Here is a 24022-nt window from a genome sequence, read left to right on the forward strand (position 1 = left end):
GAAACATGGTGTTTGCATCAATGACGTCTTTGCTTGGTATGATACCACTGCTGGCGATCGGCATGAACTACTATCGCTATCAGTACGCCGATCCCGAGAACAAAGTGCTCGAACCACAATACGTAAGTGCATTGAGCATTCCACATGAGGTGGAAACTAGCGGATGAAGTTAGCGGAAAAGTTCGGAAAAAATAAGTTATCTGAAGTTAGGCAGTAGCAAAATCCCTGAAATGGAATTCCAAAGCATAAATTTCACTAGTATATCATTGTTATGTGAAAATGTGAGGAAGCTAGAGACAAAGAAGAAAGAGAAGTAAGTTGAATTTAGGAAACAGCAAAATCCCTGCATTGGAAAATACATTTTCAGGAGTTTACAAGGACCCCACAAAAACATAAATAGCATAGGTTTAACTATTACTATCTCTACTATGAAATATCTCCTTTGAATCATAGCTACCTTAAATGCATGCATTAAGTAATGGAAAGCGATGAAGAAGTAGACGATAAAGAAGAAAGAGAAGTTAGCTGAAGTTCGGTAACAGACAAATCCATGGATTCGAAAGGAAAAATTGAGGGTTTTACTAAGACCCCACAAAAATAGTTCTTTCATAAATTGAATTAAAACTACTAAAATGTCTCCCTCGTATCGAAGCTATTTTATATTTCTGCATTAAATGATGGAATACGATGAGGAAATTAGCGGCAAACACCGCAGGGGAAATTTTCTGAAGTTAGGCAACAAATTCAAAATTTGAGTCTTAGGAAAGCTCTACAAAAATAGAAATAAGTATTTATTTAACTAACTGAAATGTCTCTAAATATATGTCAGAAGCTGCCTCCTAAGTGCAAAAGACAGGATAATAGATGAAAGCATCCTCATATCCCCAAAAGTGACTAGAGAAAGCTTTGAATTCGCAATGCCTAAACGCTAGTTTTCTCTTCTATCCTCTTGAAACTTCTCATTTGAAAAAAGGCCTTCATTCACTCTCTTTCTCATGCTTGCAGGTGAAGCGCCAGTATGACTTTATTGTGGTCGGAGGCGGCTCTGCGGGCGCTGTGATTGCCAATCGCTTGAGCGAGGTGCGCAACTGGTCGGTGCTGCTGCTCGAGGCAGGCGGCGATGAGACCGAGATCTCGGATGTGCCAGCGCTCGCCGGATACATACAGCTGACCGATTTGGATTGGAAATACCAGACGATACCGGCGCCGGGCAAATACTGTCAGGCCATGAAGGGCGATCGCTGCAACTGGCCGCGTGGCAAAGTGCTCGGTGGCAGCTCGGTGTTGAATGCAATGGTTTATGTGCGAGGCTCGAAGAACGATTACAACAAGTGGGCGGAACTCGGCAATCCCGGCTGGGACTACCCGAACATGCTCAAGTACTTCCTCAAATCGGAAGATGTGCGCAATCCGTATTTGGCCTCAACCAACTACCATGAGACAGGCGGCTATTTAACCGTGCAGGAGTCACCATGGCGCACTCCACTCTCGATTGCCTTTCTGCAGGCGGGCATGGAGATGGGCTACGAGAATCGCGACATTAATGGTGCCAAGCAGACGGGATTCATGCTCACCCAGAGCACCATTCGACGTGGTTCCCGGTGCAGCACCGGCAAGGCCTTCATACGTCCCGTCCGACTGCGCAAGAATCTCGATGTGCTGCTGCACGCAGAGGCCACGCGTGTGCTCATCGATCCCAAGACGAAGCGGGCGATGGGCGTGGAGTACATCAAGAATGGACGGACGCAGGTGGTGCAGGCACGCAACGAGGTCGTACTCAGTGCGGGGGCACTCAATTCACCCAAACTGCTGATGCTGAGCGGCATTGGACTGGCGGATCACCTCGGCGAGCACAACATTCCCGTGATTTCGGATCTGCCCGTGGGCAATAATATGCAGGATCACGTGGGCTTGGGTGGCCTAACCTTTGTGATCGATGCCCCGCTCACTGTGACGCGTTCACGCTTCCAAACAATACCCGTGGCCATGGAGTACATAATGCGTGAGCGTGGTCCGATGTCATTCTCGGGCGTCGAGGGTGTCGCTTTTGTGAATACGAAGTATCAGGATCCCGCCGAGGATTGGCCCGACATTCAGTTCCATTTTCTGCCCAGCTCGATTGCCTCGGATGCCGGCGAGCAGATACGCAAAATACTCAACTTGCGCGACGGTTTCTACAACACGGTTTATAAGCCGCTGCAGCAGAGCGAAACATGGTCGATACTGCCGCTGCTGTTGCGTCCCAAGAGCACCGGTTTTGTGCGACTCAATTCGAGGAATCCCACACAGCCGCCCAAAATCATACCCAACTATTTTGCCCACCAGATCGATGTCGATGTCCTTGTCGAGGGCATCAAGATGGCGATCAACGTCTCCAATTCGCAGGCATTCCAGCGCTTTGGCTCGCGACTACACAACATTCCATTACCGGGCTGTCGGCACCATCAATTCGAGTCGGACGAGTATTGGGCCTGCTGCATCAAGCAGTTCACGTTCACCATTTACCATCCCTCCGGCACCTGTCGCATGGGTCCCGCCTCGGATCCCATGGCAGTGGTCGATCCGCGACTGCGCGTCTATGGCGTCACAGGGCTGCGAGTGGCCGATGCCAGCATTATGCCCACCATTGTCAATGGCAATCCGAATGCGGGAGTCATTGCCATTGGGGAGAAGGCTTCGGATTTGATTAAGGAGGATTGGGGCATGCGACGTGCACCGCCGCCTGCTGCAGCTGGCTAACATTATTCTGTCTGTCTGTTCTTTTGTCTGCCCGTCATTCATTTCATCAACTAGTCAAATGTGTGTATGTAATTATTATTATCGCTGGCTTTTTTTTTTGTGTATTTTTTTGTCTGATGTTATTGTGGCTGCAGCAGAAACATATTTGTGTAGTTGTTAGGGTACTATAAACATATATATATTTCTATACATGTATGACTTTATATTGTTTCGTTAAATATTTATACAAATATTGCTATTTATTGATATTATTACTAAATTACGTATTGTATGTATTGCTATTCGTTTAGAGTTGCTAATGAAATAAAAGCATTAACTGTAGCTTAGATCACAACCAAAACACTTGCGACCGCTTTTCAATTTTCAAACACCGCCTGAGGGTATGCAACACTTTTTTGCACACACAAAAAACACGAAAGCGAATGCACTTAGCGAGTGCACAAACCCATCGAGGCAAAGCAAACTTGTCGTGCTGTGCTGTGACGTCACAATATATAACGTATACGTGAGCAATTTAAAGCGTTGCTTCGCTTCCGCTGTGTTGTTATTCGAAGCGAAATTAAAAGCCTGGCCAAATGTCAAACAATCAAATTTGACGAGCAATCAAACGAAATCATAATGCAATTTTTCGTAACATTCGTGTGGGCGTGGCGGCAAACGGGAGGCATTTCCTGATTGTGTGGCACAATCGCGCGATAACAGTTGCTCTATGTGGTTTGGTTTGCTTTGGTTTGCCGTTGCTTTTGATGTCGATGTCGATGTCGATGTTGTTCAACTGTGCCAAGGTTAAGCATTATAGTAGTTATAGTTGCGCATTCGCGACATTTTTGGCAGTGTGCACGTTTTATTTCGTAGGTGTCAGGCAAAGGCACAACGGTTAGTTCGACTCCCGTTTAGCGAGCGTCAGCTAATGGCATCGATCAATAATGACAACAAGCAGTTGACCAATTTTGAATTGCAAGTCGCATCGAGCCCAATTTCCCAATTAACGGGCACAACTCACAATCTGCAATTCGCGCACTTGCGTGCACCCATAAAATAAACTGTAAACTGTTGAGCTTTGGTCATAATAAACCACCCAAGGCGTGTCTTATATAAGACCCTTTAGCCAGACACCCGAAAAAAACGACCAAAATGAAGTGAAGAAAATACCTTAAGTAAATATTTGATTTGATTTAAACGAAATGCCCAGTCATAGCCAATACGCCTCTGACTTCGACTTCGACTGCGACTTCGACTCAGACTCTAGCTTTGGCTTAGCTTAGCGAAACGATGACTACGGCGTACGTGAGTCCAATGAAATGGAAAGTGTTATGCGAAAAAAGCGAAAAAAAAAAAAAACAAAACAAAACAAAACAGCAGCAGCAGCAGCAACTAGCAAATAGCCAAAGAGTAAACATAACAAACTAACCGATGAAGATGCGACCGATGAGGCTGAAGATAACAACGACAACAACAACATGATGATGATGAAAATGAAGACGGGGCAATGGCAATGATGATGACATAGTCGGCGAATTGTGTGCGCAAAGTGTCTGTGGTCAGTGCGACCACGAATTTGGGTCATTAAACGACTGAGAGGCTGCGCGAGAGTCAAACAAAGCAGAGACTGAGACTGAGACTGAGAGCTGGGAACGAAATAGCAATTGACACATTTCGCTGTTGGTTACACGATGTTTGGTTTGTTTTCAGCTCGAAGATGGCCCGTTTGACTGTCGGTTAATGTCTGCTATGTACGTACGTGTGTTGCAAGTTGAGTTGGGCGTGGGTTTTTTTTCTTTATTTCACAGTCTTTATGTTATCTGTCTTCTTTCGCGCTTTCTTGCCCGCGCGCGTTTGCTCACTGTGAGGATCAACATTGAGCGAAATGTTACAGCACACGATGTGGTAAGCTGTGTTGCAAGTTCGCGAAATGTTTTACTTCGAAAATAACCCTCAACAGAGTAAAGTACACATAACAAAGTGTGATTGCAAATGTTCTATATTCAATGCGAGCTAAGAAATTGGTCTTCACATCAGGTTGCGGAAGTTTAAAGAGTAGATAAGGTAGGTAAGAAGCTTAGATAATCTTAGAGGTATTTAGTAAGTCTCAAATTAAAATACTGTTTTACTCTTTTTAATCAATAATATAATACTAGGAAAGCATTCCATATAGTGAATGCCCGACTTTCATCAACCAAGCCCTCAGACTCAGTTTGGGGCAAAATTGAAAAACAAATCTATATACAATTCCTGTCCATGACTATCCCATAAATGCCGCAACAGTCAAACAGTCGACTCAACTACATGTGTCGACGTGATGTCGTACACATTTGACAATCCAAGCGAGTCAACGATTGCTGCAGCCAGCGGGTAAGAAATCGAATCCGTAGCCGAATCCAAAGCCGAAGCCAAAGCCGAAGCTAAAGCCAAATCCAAAGCGAAGCCGGCAAAAACGGCTGTCTTCAGCTATGGCACGAAATTGAATAATGTCTGCTTAATTTCGGTCAATTATGCCGCCCGAATCGAGCCGAAGTCAGGCAAAGGCGTGGCCAGAGGCGTGGGGAGAGAGCACAGACCGAAGAGACCGAAGAGAGCGGACACAAGACATGTAATTTTTGAAGAGGGGGAGCGCATGTCTGAGGAATCTGGGAAGCAGTTGCGCGCCATTGTCAAAAAACCAAAACCAAAAAAACAAAACAAAAATACATATTTTGAGCAGTTCGATGGAAATGCTTATGTCATGTTTCGAAGTGGGAGCAGGAGACGATGATGGAGGAAGAGGAGGAGAAGGAGAGGGAGAAGCTAGGTGTCAGGTGGGCCACTTGATTGGGCGCACGTAGGCCGAGGCTCAGACTGTCAGTCATGGCAACATCGCAACTCTCTTGGTCTTGCCTGCCCTTAGTCGAGAGCTAACTGTTTAACTGGTCATTAATTGGATGCGGTTGCAAGTGGAGCCAAACTGCAGCAGCAACCAGCTATGAACTTCACTTCGTTTTCGCTTCCTGACGCCGCGCGGCTCAGAAAGCGAAAGTTTCAGTTTTGCAATACCCTTTTGCTTGAGCGCAGCGAGTACTTCAAGTTCTATATGAGATGTGTTGCATGTGATAACTGAGAAGAGCGATCATTGATCGTTGATCATTGATCATTATATAATTTTTAGATTTGACATCAAAAAGTATGATATTTAGGGAGGAGAGCTATCAGTGATAGATGCTCAATGTAATGCAGATCAATAATAGTTAAAGTAATATATAGATCTCAGAGAATTATGAAATTTAGTGAGGAAAGAGATCATTGATCGTTGATCAATGTAATGCAGATCAGTATCACACAATGTAATATCTAGATCTAAACGTAACTGACATGAAATTTAACGAAGAGAGCGAATATTGACCGATGATCAATGTTGTGCATGTAATATATAGATCTAAGAGAAGTGTGACATTTAACGAGGAGAGAGATCAATGATGAATCTAGATCTAAGAGAATCTGGCATCTAAAAGTATGAAATTTAGCAACTGATCGTTTATCAATCTAACACAGATCATCATCAAAGCAACGTAATATTTAGATCGTAGAAAAATTTCACGAATAGAGCGATCATTGATCGCTAACAAATTTACTGCAGATCAATAACAAAGAAAGTAATATTTAGATCTGGGGGAATTATTACATTTAGTGAGCAGAGCGATCACTGATCGTGGTTGTAATGTAAGGCAGATCACCATCAAATAAAGAAATATATAGATTTATGATCTGGCATATAGAAGTATGAAATTTTGCATCAATAGAGATCATTGATCGTTCATTAATGTATAGCAATTCAATAACAAAGAATGAAAGAAATCTGATATTTAGAAGTATAAAATATAGCAACCATCTCTAGCTAAACTATGTTTACTCTGAATTGCAGTGAATAATTTACAATTCTTGTCAACAATCCTCTAATACATTCGCTGATAGAGCATTTACTCGTCATTATGTTGCTTTTGTTGCTATTCCTTCTTGGGTTTTTTCTTTGTATTTTCCTTTGTTGTTGAGGACAGGCGCATTTCATTTTTGCTCCATCCACGAACATGAATTTTGCCATTTTAGTGCTGGGAACGGACTCGCCCTCCCACTTGACAGCCCTCTCAAACCATCTCTCTCTTTCTCTCTCTCTCTAGCTCTCTGCTTCTGTTTCCCTTTTTCCTTTCGCCAACTTGGCGCTAATTGCACATTAACACCCAACGAGAGCAACAACAATAACAAGGAGAAGAAATAGTCAAAGATTTCAACAGCGCAACTAAATCTTTGGCTGTTGTGCTTTTTTCGCATTTTGCTCATGATTACATAAATTATAGCAACAAGTTGACAAAGCAGCAACACTGTAGCTGAAGCATTGCTGCAATTGCCTGCCAACAAGTTGCCACCAAGTTGCCAGCAACTTGCCATGTCGCCGGTTGTTGCTGTTGTTGCTGTTGTTGGCGTTGGCAGCTCTCATCCAGTTGCAGTTGCACGCAAAAAACGAAGAAAATAAATGAAAGAAAATTATTCAAATTTTAACTCTGGCAAATGTTAATCATTTAATAACTTTATTTCTCATTATACCCTGTAATAAAACGCACGAGACGTTGGGTATACCCAACTGTCGAATGCATTATATAACTTAGTTTTGGATTCAAATTTATTTTTCAGTTCATCTTTCAATTATAGCAATTTATGGCAATATTATACACATTGCTTTCATATTTACAGGGTATCAAGTGGTCAACCTGCGCATTCACTTTAATTCTTACTTGCTTTTTACGCACACTTTTCAGCTGGGAGAGTTGAAATGGGAATGCGTATGTAATTTGCGGAATGCGGTCATGCAACAACAGCAACAACTACGACAATCAGCAGCAGCAGCCACTTTGCTTACCACAATTTTAGGGCAACATCAACTAATTAAGACATTGTACTTGGTTCGTAATACTTCTAATGCTGCTTTTCTCTGACGTATACGTGATTTTATTTTCATTTAGTTTGGCTAAGAGAGAAAGATATTGAGCGAGAGTATGAAATCAAGGGAAAAAGCTGGAAAATTTTAAGTTAGCATTTAGAGAGCAACTTGTTATTTTTATCATCAACCTGCTTTTCTGTCTATTTCACTCTTTCTGCACACTTTTCAGCTGACCGTTAAGCTTGCCTACATTTTGCTGCAAAGATTCTTGAAATTCTCTTCGTTTCAGTTTGCGATTCTCGCAATTATCATAATCGTTAAATCATCACTAAATTTTTAGTGAACAAGTTTTCATGTTCCAGCTAGTTTTTATTTCTCTTTTTTCTTCAATTTGTGTTTCTTTTTAGGCGAACAAAATGTCTTAATGGTCATTAAGCGATTGTCAAATGTTCATTTCATCGCTCGTTCTCGTTCGCAATCCTCTTCATCTTTGCCTTCACCTTGACTTCCAGCAACAATAACAATAACAATAACAGCAGCAATCGATCTGTCTCGCTCGCACACTCCTCTTCGAGCATCCCTGTTGACACAAAAAGCATTGTTTGACCGCATGATCGCCTTGTGTTGTGTTGTTATCAGCGCATCGAACATGTTGCGTCCGAGTGTGGAGTGGGCGCAAACAAGTTTGATGCCGATGTGCCAATAATATGCAACAGCTGCTCGCTCGCTAACCATTTGCCATGCTAGTTGTTGTTACTGTTGTTGTTACTGTTGTTGTTGTTGTTGTCGTTTTCGTAGCAATTGTTGCTGCTGGCGCCGCAGTTGCTGCTGCTGCTGTTGTTGCCAAAGAGTCAGAGCGGCGGCGGCGGCGGCGATGCTGGCGCTCGTCGCGGTTTGCCCGTTTGCATGGATTTCGCGTTCAACTTTGAGTTCAGTTGAAAACGTGCAACGCAGCCGCACGGACGCAGCGCTTCCCACAGCGATTAGCGATTATCGATAAGCGATAAGCTTCTAAGCATCTTCTTCTTTTTTGTTTTTTTTATTTATTTTGTGTGGTTGTTTGTGTGCTGGTGCGTGCAGGACACTTCCGATCGAGGGAGAGAGAGGGAACGAGAGGAAGCGAGAGAGAGAAACACACACATCGCTTTGCCCTTCAACCAAATTGTGTTCGCGTTAGAATTCCAAGTAAGCAATCGACAATTAATCGATAAGTACCAAATTGTGATTTCCATGTGTGTGTGTGTGTGTTATGATGAGTGTCTTTGTGTGTGTGATTGTGAAAGCAAATGAAATCAAAGTGAAAAGCCTGACGACATAAAAAAGGCTGATTATTTCCGCTGCCGCTGCACACACAGAGGGACACCAGCAACAACAACAACCACAACAAGCGACCACAGCAACTGTTGCTGCAACCAACGACTGGACTTGTTGACATTGCACCAAAGCACACAAAACAGTTATGTTAGGAGCACCCTTCACAAGCCCATATGCTCAACGCTGGCCAAATGAAAAGGCACTCAAGTGCAACAGCAACAGCAACAATTGCCAACGGCAACATTTTGCAATCGCCCACAACAAAGTTGCAACCGTTAGAGCAAAGGATAGAGAGAGAGAGATGAAGACAGAGAGGCAGACAAGTGGCAAAAAGGAAAAGCAAAAACATTTACTTTGGATAACTAGGCTACAGACAACAACAACAACAGCAGCAGCAGCAACAACCACAGCAGCAACAGCAACTGCAGCTCTGATTGCGCATGCTTGGATTAACAGCAATTCTACGTGCAACAAACTCATCATCAAAAGCGTAAACGCAAAACAAACAAATCATTTTGTGGTTGCTGTTGTGCATTCTATGTGTGTGTGTGTGTGTGTGTGTGTGTGCGTGTGGCAATCAAAGCTTTCTAACATGAACTTCACGCGCAACGAGCGGCAAACGACTTAGGACACAAACTTGCAACAGCAACAGCAACATCGACAACGGCAACAACTGCACATTGCATTTGCAATTGCAATTAAATGGGGTGTTGTTGCAAGTAAACAACAGCAACACTATCGATTTGCCGCTACGCATTCAGCCGTTGATTTAATCAACTAAACTATTATTGTTGATTGTTGCTGCTGCTGTGGCTGTTGCTGTTGCTGCTGCTGTTACTGCTGCTGTCACATTGGCACATTGAACCCGCGTGACATGCCAAGTGCAAGTCGCCAGGCTGAACTGATTGCTGTTTCAATTGCCGCTTGACGCCTGTCAAGGTGACTGACACTAACAACAAACGACGAACCCTCAACCTACAACCTAGCGCCAGCAACCAACAACCAGCAACAACAGCAACATCATCATCATCATGCTGGGCATTGACTTTGGCCTTATGGCCAACAAGAGAGCTCAGTTTGTTTACACCAAATTAACGCACAAAATCACTTTAATTGCGCACAACACTTTTGTTGCCATTTGTCGAGTGCTTGTCGATGTCTGTATGTGTGTGTGTGTGGGAGTGCACGTTTCTTAATGTGTGTGCGTGTGTGTGTGCGACATTTAAACTTGACATTTGCTGTGACAGCTAACGCTTTTTGGCCGCCTGGCCTTCAATTACCCAGGGAAGCCCAGGAAGTCAATGGCTAATTAACTTTTAGCCACACACACACACACACACACACACACACACACACACACACACACACACACACACACAGAGAGAAACACTCTTCAGCCAGCTAGTTGGGAAAGCAGGCAGAAACAATAGTTGAGCCAACTGGTTTGCCTGCCAGCAGCAGCAGCAACAACAACAGCAGCAGCACCTCCAACAGGCAGGCTGGCCACAGACCATGCCCCAACCCCTGTCACAGCCATGCCCCAATATCCACTCGCCGTCTTTAGCCGCCTCACTAAACTCGTTTGCCGCTGACCCAATTTCAAGCAACTTTTTTGTTGTTATTGTTGTTGCTGCTGCTGGCGTTGATTTTGTTATTGTTGTTGTTGTTGTTGCTGTTTCTGTCTTATTTTTCGACATAAACATTTTCGTTGTTTTTTTGGCCTTTTATTTTTGGCACAACGACGACAATCACAAGCGCTTGCGAAATTCATATCCGAAAAAGAAATGCGTGCGATTTATGCTCCTAGTTTCAATTTCAGTTGCTGCTGCATGCCACAGCCTGTGGCTAAACTGTTGCAGCAACTACTCACTGTTGCTTCCCACCTGCTTCTAGAGCCTTGCCAGCCTTTGGCCTTTCACTTGTGCCCAGCAGCGAGCGGCAAACAGCAAACACGCCAGCAACAATTCGCACAGTCAATTCAATACAATTAGTCGACTTGGCAATACCCTGTTAATAGTTTATTGAATGATTTATTATTTTTTGATTGAATTAAAGCATTACTTTGAATAGAATACTACATCACAGCACTCAAAAGTAGTAAATTAAACAAGAAAACTGCAATCGAGTGTGCTCGACCATGAGATACCCGCTAGTCATTTTGTATGAAAGCAAAACAGTGTGAGCAAAACAGCAAAACAATATTATTCTTCAAATCTACCGCAAAAATACTGAAAATATACCAAAAGTTATGTTTGGTATGTTGGGTTCTATACCATAGAGTGCAAAATATACCTGATTATCATTTAAGCAAGGAAAGTCTTTGCAGTTAACGATGTAGACATAATTTGGTGGTCATTTAAATATTAAATAAATGAATTTCTCAAAGTCCTAAACATATATATAAACTATTCAAATAATTTAATAATTCTTTTCAAACTTACTTCTAATATTAACTAGACGAATTTATAAATTTCAATACAAAATTTTCAACAGTTTGTCATTTCCATTATCAATATCAATACCAACTTAAATATCGGGATCCCCTCAAGATACGTTTGGCATTTGATTTCATAACTCCTTTCCGCACTCAAAAGCGATACCCTATCCAAAAGATCGACTCCTCAAAACAGACACAAGAGTGCTTCAAATCACTTTCGATATGGGTTCAATTCAATTTGAGCTTAGCAATTTTTATTTGCTTTTGTCTATTTGAGCTGCTATTTTATTGATCGCTTTGCCGTAGGCTTTACACCAACACGTCATCAGTTGATTATATCAAAAGATTGGCAAATTGAAATTGCATCAGCTAATAAATTAATTATGATCAACGAGAAGATAAACGAATCCGATGAACCCGACGAAAACACGAATTTGGCGGCTCGATAACGTATTTCCGTGGCGTGATCTTCAAAGACAATTTCGAGTGCCTTATCTTAAGTAATGCAGAGCTTATCATTACAATAGGCTCTCGTTACAAGTTAACAGGTAGTTTCTCAGGTGTCGTGGAGAGTAATAATGCGTGATTCATGCACGTGGTGCATAAATTTGCCAGCTATTTTCTCACCAATGTGCCGTAATGCTGCCAAAAAAACAAAAGTGGTAAAAACAAAGGCTAAACAAGAGCTGAGCTTAGCTGTAAACTGGACAGGCAAGCGGCACGTTTCAACACCCGCACGATAACAAGCAACAACAGCCAAAAGCGAGCAACCAACAAACGGACAGCAACAACAACCGGCAACGAACGAGCGGCTTTTGGTCCGGGAGTTTAACGGCTGATCGAGTGACAAGGCAAATGAATTATGCTCGCTTGATAAATAAATAGACAAAACATTTCGTATGTAGATTTGTCGATTTACCAATCGAGCGCGCCAATTATATGCCAGCAACAGCCAGAGCAACAGCAACAACAATATTAAACAATTTGCTGTTAGTATTACATCAGAGAGCTTGTAGATATTGTAATAAAAAATAAAAACGAATGGGCCGACAATTCGAAAGACAAACAACAATAACAGCCAAAGACGACTCTGCTTTGCCTCCGTTTTGTTGCTGTTATTGTTAATTTGGCTATAACCATTGTTGTTGCTGCTGCTGCCTCTGTTTGTTGTTGCTGTTGTTGTAATGCAGTTGAACGGCATTTTGCGTGCCTCACATTCATTATAAGCCGCATCGCGTCATCGCTGGCTTTTCAACACTTAACGATATTGGCCGCAATAGCGTCAAGGTCGCCGCCAAGCGCCAAGCGCCAACAGCCAACCGCCAATGGCCCTTTAGCCCACAGTTGATGTGGATGTGGATGTGTATGGCAAAGGGGGGAGCGAGCGGGGTAGATGCAGAGGGAGTTGAGCTGCTCTTGCAGACGGGGGTTTCACTCTGATGCAACACAATTGTGTGTGTGTTTTCAAAATGCAATCGTATAATCGAATTGAACTGAATATCACAATAATGCTCTGCTCATTGAGGTCGCCAGTGCAACGGTAAAGTGGTAAAACGGCAAACGTTTCGATACTGCAGACAGTATCTCTTGGAGCAAACACTACTTCAAATATTGTGACGACACGTACTCATGAAATAAGTTTCGCTGAAGGGAGTTTTAAGTTTGTAGTAAAAAGTAAATAGTGCGGCATTATACTTAAAATACTCAACAGAAATATACCGAAGAAATACAAAAATTAACCGAAAGCTTTATTTAGTATATCAATATACTATTACATTCAAAACAAAAAGCCATAATTAAACGAAAATTCTTAATATAGGTTTTATTTGGTATATCAATTTATTATTATATTAAAAATATTCCATAATGTACGACTGCATATAATTTATCCTTGAATAACTTCTACAATGTTTATTTTATTTCCATTGCAACCACTTTTAGCATTAACTGTGAAAGGTTTCTTTATTAGCCCATGTTATGTATTTACTTTAACTAGTATATGCCAATTTAAAATGTTATAAATGAGCTATTTGTAATATAAACAATTTCAAATATATGTTATAAACATGACATAGCTTTTGTCGATACTCCTTTCTTGCAATCACAAATAACGTAACACTTAAGGGTTTTACTATTATGTCGATCGTTCAGATTTAAGCCTTGATTGCAATAGTTTAATATTCTAGACTGAATATCCTGACCCTAAAATCATTGTCTTGGTTCTAATGTCAAATGACGATAGTGCTTTCGTTAATCGTTATCAAGGCATGGGAAATTATTGACGAATTCAATCACGTTCCCACCGTCGGTAATTTTGCCTTATCTTTTGGTTATTTTCTAATACAACTCTACTGGCAATTTCTTTTACAATTACATTATTCTATCCCATCGTATATATTCAGTCACAAAACTAATACTGTATTCTTTGCAGCTAAACGAGTGAGCACACGTTGAAGAGGAGCACAGCCCAGGATATAAGTCGATGACGCCATGCACAAGAGAAAGAAACGCTAGACAGAGAGCGAGCGAGTGAATGACACCAAGAGAGGAAAAAACAAAGGAGCAACGAGGATAAATATAATAGGAAAATTAATCGCAGATAGCAGGGAAAAATCAATAGCTAAAACACAACAAACAACAGATTTCGAACTGCCTTTGTCAAGTGGGTTAATCAACGAAAGAGTCCATTGAATATGGTGCTCAATCTGCTGTTTATAACGACGGTGATCAAATCAACGTTCGGCGTTGTAACCACCGGACTATGGCTAATCCCATTGATGCTCGCCGCGATCACCTACTATCGCTACGATGCCGTCGATCCGGAATCACGACCCTTGGACCAGTTAAATCTATTTCCCGAATACGATTTCATTGTGGTGGGCAGCGGATCGGCGGGTGCGGTGGTCGCTAATCGATTGAGCGAGGTGCGCAAATGGAAGGTGCTGCTCATCGAGGCGGGACCGGATGAGAATGAGATCTCGGATGTGCCATCGCTGGCCGCGTACTTGCAGCTCAGCAAACTGGATTGGGCCTACAAGACGGAACCATCGAACAAGGCGTGCCTCGGTATGCAGAACAATCGATGCAATTGGCCACGAGGTCGTGTCCTAGGCGGCTCTTCGGTACTCAATTACATGTTGTATGTACGCGGAAATCGGCATGACTACCAGACGTGGGCATCCCTCGGCAATACCGGCTGGGATTACGATCAGGTGCTGCACTATTTCAAGAAGTCCGAAGACAATCGCAACCCGTATTTGGCCAAGAGTGCATACCATGGACGTGGCGGTCTCCTCACCGTTCAGGAATCACCCTGGCACACGCCACTTGTGGCCGCCTTCGTTGAGGCGGGCACTCAGCTGGGCTACGACAATCGGGACATCAATGGAGCACAGCAGGCGGGCTTTATGATTGCCCAAGGGACCATAAGACGAGGCTCGCGTTGCTCCACGGCCAAGGCGTTCCTGCGACCCATTCGGCAACGTCCCAACTTCCATCTGTCGATGAACTCGCATGTGACGCGCGTCATCATCGAGCCAGGCACGATGCGCGCTCAGGCCGTTGAGTTCGTGAAGCATGGCAAGGTCTATCGCATTTCGGCACGACGGGAGGTGATCTTATCGGCGGGCGCCATCAATACACCGCAGCTGATGATGCTGTCGGGTCTGGGACCGCGCAAGCACCTCGAGAAGCATGGCATCAAGGTGATGCAAGATCTGCCAGTCGGCGAGAATATGCAGGATCACGTGGGCATGGGAGGTCTCACGTTCCTGGTGGATAAACCCGTGGCCATTGTGCAGGATCGCTTCAATCCCACTGCGGTCACCTTTCAGTATGTGCTACGCGAGCGCGGACCGATGACTACGCTGGGTGGCGTCGAGGGACTGGCGTTTGTGCACACACCGTACTCGAATCGCAGCATCGACTGGCCGGACATACAATTTCACATGGCGCCTGCATCGATCAATTCCGATAACGGAGCCCGTGTCAAGAAGGTGATGGGTCTGAAGGAGTCGGTATACCAGGAAGTGTATCACCCGATCGCCAACAAAGACAGCTGGACCATAATGCCACTGCTGTTGCGTCCACGCTCGAGGGGCACGGTGCGTCTGCGTTCTGCGAATCCCTTCCATTATCCGGTGATCAATGCCAACTACTTTGACGATCCCCTGGATGTAAAGACATTGGTCGAGGGCGCCAAGATTGCGCTGCGCGTCGCCGAGGCGGAAGTGTTTAAACAATTTGGGTCGCGAGTGTGGCGCAAACCGTTGCCGAACTGCAAGCAGCACAAGTTTCTATCTGATGCGTATCTGGAGTGTCAGGTGCGCACCATTTCGATGACCATCTATCATCCGTGTGGCACAGCCAAAATGGGACCCTCCTGGGACCCGGAAGCGGTCGTCGATCCCCGTCTGAGGGTATACGGAGTGCGTGGTCTGAGGGTGATCGATGCCAGCATCATGCCAACAATCACCAGTGGCAATACGAATGCGCCTGTCATCATGATTGCCGAGAAGGGTGCCGATCTCATCAAGGAGGATTGGCTTCGAAATCCCGAGTACAAGGTGAAGCGGCGTGATGTCTACAGCGATGCCGAGACAGCAGCCAGCAGCCATAGCATAAGCATTACCAATAGCAGCAACAGCAGCAGCAGCAGCAGAGACTTCGATGGCAGCAGCAACATAACGCTCACAGCAACATCAGCAGCAACAACAACAACGACAACAACAGCAGCCACAGAAACAGAAACAGTCACAAAGAGTTAGCTAAAGTCCGATGACATTGGCCAGGGGTGCTCAGGGGTCAACTAGCTTTACCATAAACTCCAAACGGACAGACAAACAAAAAAGACAGAGACACAGACACAGAAACAGACCATGAACAAGCCAAGAGAAAGACAGACAGACGGAAAGACGGACTGACGGACCTATATAGACAGTGTTTGCCATTGTTTAATGCTTACTTTTTAAGATAAAGCCACAACAGAGTGTACTGTTTGCTTCGCTACACACAAAACAACACAACACAACACAGAGTCGAATAGCAACTGCAACTACAACAAACACTACAATCACTTTCCCAGACTTACAACAAATCTCAAGTTATGTAAAATGGCAACAGCATGAAATCGAGTCATAGTTATGTATTGTGTATATCTTCTATACTCTAAGTTAACTAATCGTAGTTATTATTGTTGTTTTATTTTGTTGTGCTCTCCGCTCCACCAACATTACATTAATATTATTATTATTATTATTGCATATTTTATTCTAGTTTTAAGTGTACAATCATCCTTTTTTTTTTGTTCATATTTAATTTGTAGTTTAATTGCAATTTGTATAAACATAATTTTTGACTATTTTGTAAGCATCAAACTATTTAAACAATGCATAATCTATTTAATAAATTTAATTAATTCGCGCATAGTAAAACGAAACAGCGCCCACTCGCTGAGAAAGAGAGTTTGTTTCCAGCAGCAGCAGCAACTAAAGCGACAATTTATGTCAACGGCCTAAAAGCAGGCAACATAAAATGTGTTTTCTGCCATCAACAGGGCGTTGTCTTAGAGATGACATCAGCCAAGCGAAACTCGAGTGTGTTGATTATATAGTGCAAACGATGAATAAGGGCAACTAAACAAAGAGGTGAGTTGCTATGTGTGGTGGATACACATACATACATACATATATTTGTATAATGTGCGTCATGACCCAAATTAGGGAAAAGCAAAAGGACTAACTGGATTTGAATTCAGCTGAAATGAATACGAGCTTAACGAACACGTATCAAACAGAATCTGAAGGCGGTGAATTGAATGAAATTGAATTGCGGTCAACATTTGTGAATAACTAAAATTGAATTAATAAGTAAATCAAGTCTGAACAAACATATGTATATTGGGACTACAAAAAGTATAAAATATTTATGTAATACATATTTGCAGTATAAAACAACTATTACAATTATCTAAAAATAAGTTAATAATGAATTCAGACTATAACTAGTAAGAAAGCTACCGTCGAGTGTGCCTGACTGTAAGATACTCGCTACCCATTTTGAATAAGAGCAAAGCAGTGCGGCATACCGAATTAATATACTGCGAACATACTAAAAATATAACAAATGTTATACTTGGTATATTTATGTAGTAATATATTCAAAATATACCGTATAGTGCAAAAACTACCAGATTGGCAGACTGTAATTTCGCAACCAAATTCAGAAATCATACAAATTATTATGGTATGTGCCAGAAATCGTGACCCTAAAATGTGTATAAAACAACTATTATGATTAACTAAAAAAAATGTTAATAAGTAATTCAAAATATAAAAAAGACTTGGCATCCAAGTTATTTAAATTATTTATACCAAACATATTTGCGACTATCGTGAATATCGAAACTAAAATTCATTATTTGTCATTATTTTATAAAATTGCTTAGCTAATCCCCGTTGTACAGTAATTATTATCGAAAATTATAACGACTGTGGGCAGACCTTGCATGAGTAAATATAATAAAAGTAATATATCAAGTATACGTGGCATACGCCCATCTCTAGTGGATTGAGTTAAATATCATAGCCTAATATCTAGGCGCAGCCATTAAATGCCAGCTGACATACAAACAAAACACGCAAATGCAAATTAGATTCAATTTCATAAAATTTATGATAACGACAACGTCAAAGACAAGCAGACCGAGAGACAGACAGCTAACAACTGAACTGACATAGCTCGCTCGCTGGCTCGCTAGCTCGTATCGATTCAATAGACAGTTCAAAGCAGTTGACGAAGGGCGCATAGACGCATAAATTCAACTTTGAACTTGGCTAGAAGACAGCGCCAAAGACATGAACAACGCCCTGCCATTTTGGCCATAAATCATCTTAAGAGCTCGCGCGAATGGCCTTCGCAGACAATTTTCACGTCGGAATACGATCGGAAGCCGGAAACTTTTGAAAGCACTTTTAATTGACACAGTGACTAACCGACGACTTTTCAACTGTTCGACGGTCTGACTGACTGACTGACTGACTAATCAAATTGCCAAATTGCATTGAGTACTTTTCCGGGTGAAGAACGGAAACACGTTAACGAATCTCAAAACCACGCACAAACGTGTTAAACGATTAGACCCTGCCCCATAAAATTCCCTACAAGAACAAACACATGATATTAACAAAATCGAAAACAATTTTAATTAACAACCAAAAACTGGCTAAATTTCGGAAAGAAAATATGTTAATTTTACAGCTACACACAGCATTTTTTTTTTTTTTACAAACGCTTAACGGATCGTTGGCCATTGAACTAATCGGTTGAAGGTCGCATCGGTTGCTGATTTGATTTACCTGTTTGCATGTGTGATTTTTTCTCATTTTTCTCATTTTTTTCGATCGAGCTAGACGTAGTACAAACGGCAGAGCACTTAGCAATAGATGAACAATCAAATGTATCTATTTATAGATGACTTTGTTGATTAACAAATGAATTGCGAATTAAAGTCTCAATATTTTAATGGTCTTCTTGACTTGTGTTCTCATCACGTATACGCCCCGATACACATTTGAGGTGCAATCGGACGTGACTGCAGAGACTGCTGCTAATTCCACTTGTCACCAAAGAGTGCCCTTCGCTACTCGAAGAAACAAAAGCCACCAAAATTTGGCCATGCAAAATCGAACCAAAAACCAAGATCAACTGGGTCAATGGCTGACGGAAGTGATGCGATCGACAACGATGTCTTCAACTCATCGCTAACTATCTCTCTACCTCTCCCTCTCTCTGTCTTTATGTCTGTCTTGTTATTATTATCATTACTATAGTTTGTTATTCTTTGCATGGTCTTCCTTTTTTTTGTGTCGTTTTGCGATTGTGTCGTTATGTGCCACTTAGAGGTTAATAAACTTGTTATAGTCTGATATATAATAGTGTTCAATTATCATTTGCATGCGAATCCGTTAGAGACTCACACGCACACACACACACACACATACAGTCCACCCAGTTGACCCAGACCTAGTGAACTTGATCTTTGGCTTACCAAGCAAGCAGCTAAAAACCAGCTTCATAATACCATAAATAAATACTCTCAAGAATTTCATGGCTAAGAAGTTTGAGCCGACAAAGTTTGATCGTCACGATTGCTCACCTGTAAAGAAAAAAAAAAACAGAGAGAGAGAAGAAAAGAGGAAGATTAATAATAATGAAGCAAAGATCTTTGAAAATTACAACATCACAACATTCAAATTAATATTAATGATTCTCAGTATCTCCGACTCTGATTGCCCCCACAAGCGGAAATGTTTCCACGTTTTATTATATATACATTTTGTTGTGTTTTTCGTTTTTCGTGACTCTAACAGAACTTTAAGTGACCGGTTCTCCCCTGATGGAGTCAGCTAATGATGACCTTGTAACTGGTCTTACAGCCTCATTCACAATGTGTTCTTAATTCTGTCTCTATTATATATTTTCCGCACTCGAAATGTGTGCTACAACCTTGACTTACATCAGGCAACAAACAGGCATCAGACACCTACATAGATCCATGTAAGTCACAATAATTAAATTGTTTTCAACAATTTGAACGGAGAGAACTGTTAGGGCGTTACAAATCGATCGATTGAGCAAACGTCCAATCATCTTTGGACTTATCGATTGTCCAACTCAGATGACTCAGCTGTTTTGGTTCATCGCACAGGTTGAATAACATTTCGATTACGATTTCAATTCCGATACGCCTATAATACGCATAATTGCTGCTATGCCAACAATGTTAAGATCACAACACTCGGCGCTTTGTCAATCATTCAATTGAATTATTTTTGGTAGCACTTTTGTTTGCTCAGCTCTAAAGCACTTTAAAGTGTGCAATTATTTGATGTCTTTGATCCAAGAGAGTGAACTCTACTGCACCGCATTATAATGGCTGGAAGTGGAAGTGATGTCAATAAATAATGATCACCGAATAAATATTGATTTCTCGATTTATAATTATGCTTGTACAACGTATCAAAACGATCGCAGAGTTCAAGTGTTCAAGTATTTCAAATGCTAGAATTCAGGAAGCAAGTTCAACAAAAGACATGACTTGAATTCAAAAGATTGCGTTGAATGATGAGTGAATCAGTGAACACATAAATCAAAATAATTGCAAGTGCTTGCTGATCGATCAATTAATGAAACACAAAATAATTGTAAAGGTAAACCCAAAATAGGAATTTCAAATCATTGGAAATTGTCTCCTTAATGTGTTGTTTATTGATACAGAATAAACCTAGTGGCGACATTTAAATGAAGAGGAATCTTCATACTCAAAACTAAAACTGGAATGCAAAACATGTTATTTATTTGTTCTAGGGTGTGGCAGAGAGGAGGAAATGAAATTGAAATTGAAACGATTTGGGGTGGAGTGTGGGCAGACGGGGGAGATAATGAGATATTGTTATTGCCAGTTGGGTTTGGTTCAGTTTCAACAATAGTCGCACGGAAATGCCAGCGAAATACGCAAAGCAATCAAATGGTGGCATCTTCGTTCAATGCAGCAGCAGCAGCATCCGATGTTGCATCATCCTCATGGCGTGCGTCCAAAAAGCTGATGCCACGCGGACGTTGGCCAGGATTATCCCAGCAATGCTTGTACCACGCCGTCTGCTGGCGACTTAATCCAAAGCCAGCAGCCACCCGAGCACTGCAATACAACAGGCAGCGTGTGAGGACGCGCAGGAAGCGACCCCAACGATTGTCATCCAGGTCATCGTCCAACTGCTGCTCAGCTCGAAAGACATATGGCTGCGGCTGCTGCTGCTGTTCATTTGGTTTGGCAGGCGCCACTTCGGCTATTGGCACTGCCTCAACAGTTGCCGCCTCCGATGGATTTGTGTGCAACGCCAACTTCACTTGCTGCGTAGCCAAACTTGTGCTTGCCACATCTTTTGCCTCATCGCTGCATTCAGTCTGCAACTGCGACTGCGATTGGTTGCTGCTGCTGGACATGTTGCTCCGATCAAATTTATCACTATATTTTGGGATTTTGAGAACGACAAGCTGACTAGAACAGCTGTCAATATGACTGAGAAGAGTATTGTTCCCATAGCCAGCTGCTATTTCAAAATTAACTCTAAATCCAGCAACATTAAACTAGCTACTCAAGTTGTGTTAAAAATGGGTAATCGACGCATGATTTCAGTAAAATAATTCAAAAATTACTAGTATGAAATCAACAATTTTCAGAAAAAGCAACGCAGTGCGGTATTTTTGTCAAAATATACGAAATTATTATGCCGAAATATATATTTGGTATATTAATATACCTATAAATTCAACATATACCAAATTGATATACCGAAAAATAATATAATATACCAAAATTTATATTTAATATATCGATATACTTCTATATTCCGCATATAACAAATGAATATACAGAAAAAAATACTGAAATATTGAAATTGATATTTGGCTTATCTTCATTCAACATGTACAAAAATAATATATCAAAAAATAATGAATATACTTTTACATAAAAAATAATGAATTATACGAAAATATATATTTGGTATATACTTCTACATACAAAATATACTATATAAACCATATTGCCAAGCAAAGTAGCAGACGTATTTTTTTATATAAAATTATTATAACTTCTAAGGTTTTTTATCTCATCGCAACCAAATTTTTGACATAATAAAGGTTATAGGTTTTATTATAAGTACCAAAATCTCCTATAGTTTCTGCGATCTAGGCGTTCATTTGGAAATATATATTTAGTATATCAATACAAAATATACCTAATTAACATACTGAAAAATATTGAAATATTCCAAAATGTATAGTTTTTATTCACATACTTTGACATTCCTTCTGCCAGTTACATGTAAATTCAGTTGGCACTAATTTATAACACCCTTTTGCCTTATAGGTAACGGGTATAAAAGCAATAGAGACAGAGCTGAATTATTATTCAGATTACCGTTCCAACAAACGCCATAAATTGTAAGTATCTCGCTAACAATCTTATATTTATGTATTGCACTGCATAATTAAGCCATATCAGCTAGGTGGTGTATATAAATTGAAGTATCTTTTAGCAAATTGAATTCAATTGATGCACTTCACTCAATCCCATATACTTGTAAGATTGAAATTTAGAAACCGAATCAGTTGCAAAGTGCTTTGATTACACATACTCAATTCGGAAATCGGAAACGAGCGGAGACCTTGATTTGCCATTACACAAATATTTATGCATATACTTAAGTGTAGTATCTCAGAATAATATTATAAAATCTGCCGTTCGTTACGTTATTCTAAAGCTAGTCTGTTGGCTCTTTTCCCAAGAACTTTAAACGTTCTCTCTCGACAGAGCTGGGTTTAAATTTTTGGTTTTATTTTAATTTTGGTTTCTTTTTTTCTATATTGGTTGCTTCGTCTGTATGTGAGCGCTGTGTCTGACGACCTTGCGGGCTTTTTTTTTATTGGAGATTTGCTTTGGCTCGTTACTGCGGCAAAAAAAAAAAAAGCAAATTTTCATGTTTGGATGTTAGCTTTGCTTTTTTGGTTTTTATTATCTTATGGATTTTGTTGTTTAGTCATTCTCTCTTAAGTCAACGGATTCTGCATATTCTTGTCGCCGTCGTATTTGCAAAATTAATATGGATATTTACGACCAGCCACAATATCGATACAACGCCATGCCAATGTGTTGTGATCTGATGATGGCTGAGCTGAATTATAGCAAAAGTCGATTGAATACTTTAAACAAAGCGAATTGTAAACACTCTCAAGTTCGTTGTGATTTAATTCGCCGAATTGACGGCAATTTATAAAACAAACACATTTTATTAGATTGCATTTTGTATTAATCAACTATTGAATGTGCTTCAGCAATGAAACAAAATCTACACAGAAAAAAAAAAAATCTTGATTGAACATTTTTGATTTAATTTTTTTTCGATCTTAAAAAAAAAACAATTTTGAAATATAATTTTTAGGGTGCAAAAATCTGGATTTAGGAACAACCCTTTTTTGTTCAGTTTTGACATCAACAATCTTGATTGAAGATTTTATTTTAGCACGTTTTTTTCTGTCTGTGTATATATACTTTCAATATAAATTGAGAACAACAACTTTGTCAGGTCGCTCTCAAGTGCAGCAGGAGAACTGCTCAAAGTCTACTGGTTCTGTTCTACTTTTTATGAAGATTATCTGGGATTGTGCCAAGCCCCCTTTAATGCATTCCATACGCGTCTTGTTGTTAATACCCTGTGCGAGGACAAAGAAGGTTAAGAGCAGCACAATCAGCGATATGTCAACTAAAAGTGCCATTAAAATGGATGAAAAATAGCATAAGACCCTGACTATGACTATGGAATACCCTGTAGTTATTGTCTACAATAAGTTTGATGACTTCGTAATCTTGCCTAGCAAACCCGTTTTGCTCAGCTCAAGTGCATGGTATCAAAAATTAAACATATATGTAAATTTGAGCTCATAAAACGGGTCGAGCCCAAAAGTGACCAATCAAGAATTGTGTGTTCTCGATTGCCTAAAGAACATTTTACATTCGCGTAGGCTCGCGCGGGAGGTGAGGTGTAGATGATGTCAAAAGTTATTGA

At 41.1% G+C, this 24022-nt stretch overlaps 3 protein-coding genes across 5 annotated transcripts in view; 2 read left to right on the top strand and 1 right to left on the bottom strand.

Annotated features, from left to right (window-relative positions):
• The window catches only part of LOC132795892 (flotillin-2), a 122807-nt gene that overhangs the window by 79822 nt on the left and 18963 nt on the right, over positions 1–24022 (bottom strand). The gene's annotated exons all lie outside the window — the stretch shown is intronic.
• LOC132796796 (glucose dehydrogenase [FAD, quinone]) lies at positions 6–3055 on the top strand. The gene is made up of 2 exons (XM_060808095.1): positions 6–122; positions 1006–3055. The coding sequence occupies exons 1-2, from the start codon at positions 6–8 to the stop codon at positions 2737–2739; spliced, it is 1851 nt and encodes a 616-aa protein (XP_060664078.1). The 3' UTR covers positions 2740–3055.
• Positions 8710–16684, top strand: LOC132796846 (glucose dehydrogenase [FAD, quinone]). The gene is made up of 2 exons (XM_060808167.1): positions 8710–8830; positions 13828–16684. The coding sequence occupies exon 2, from the start codon at positions 14090–14092 to the stop codon at positions 16160–16162; it is 2073 nt and encodes a 690-aa protein (XP_060664150.1). The 5' UTR covers positions 8710–8830; positions 13828–14089; the 3' UTR covers positions 16163–16684.

The sequence above is a fragment of the Drosophila nasuta genome, chromosome X (genome assembly GCF_023558535.2).
Source record: "Drosophila nasuta strain 15112-1781.00 chromosome X, ASM2355853v1, whole genome shotgun sequence".
NCBI lineage: Eukaryota > Metazoa > Arthropoda > Insecta > Diptera > Drosophilidae > Drosophila > Drosophila nasuta.

Excerpts from the sequence above, each read along its gene's own strand:
- LOC132796796 (XM_060808095.1), top strand. The coding sequence starts at position 6 with ATGGTGTTTGCATCAATGACGTCTTTGCTTGGTATGATACCACTGCTG. Across the intron at positions 123-1,005 it reads AAGTGCTCGAACCACAATAC|GTGAAGCGCCAGTATGACTT; the intron begins GTAAGTGCATTG and ends TCATGCTTGCAG.
- LOC132796846 (XM_060808167.1), top strand. The coding sequence starts at position 14,090 with ATGGTGCTCAATCTGCTGTTTATAACGACGGTGATCAAATCAACGTTC.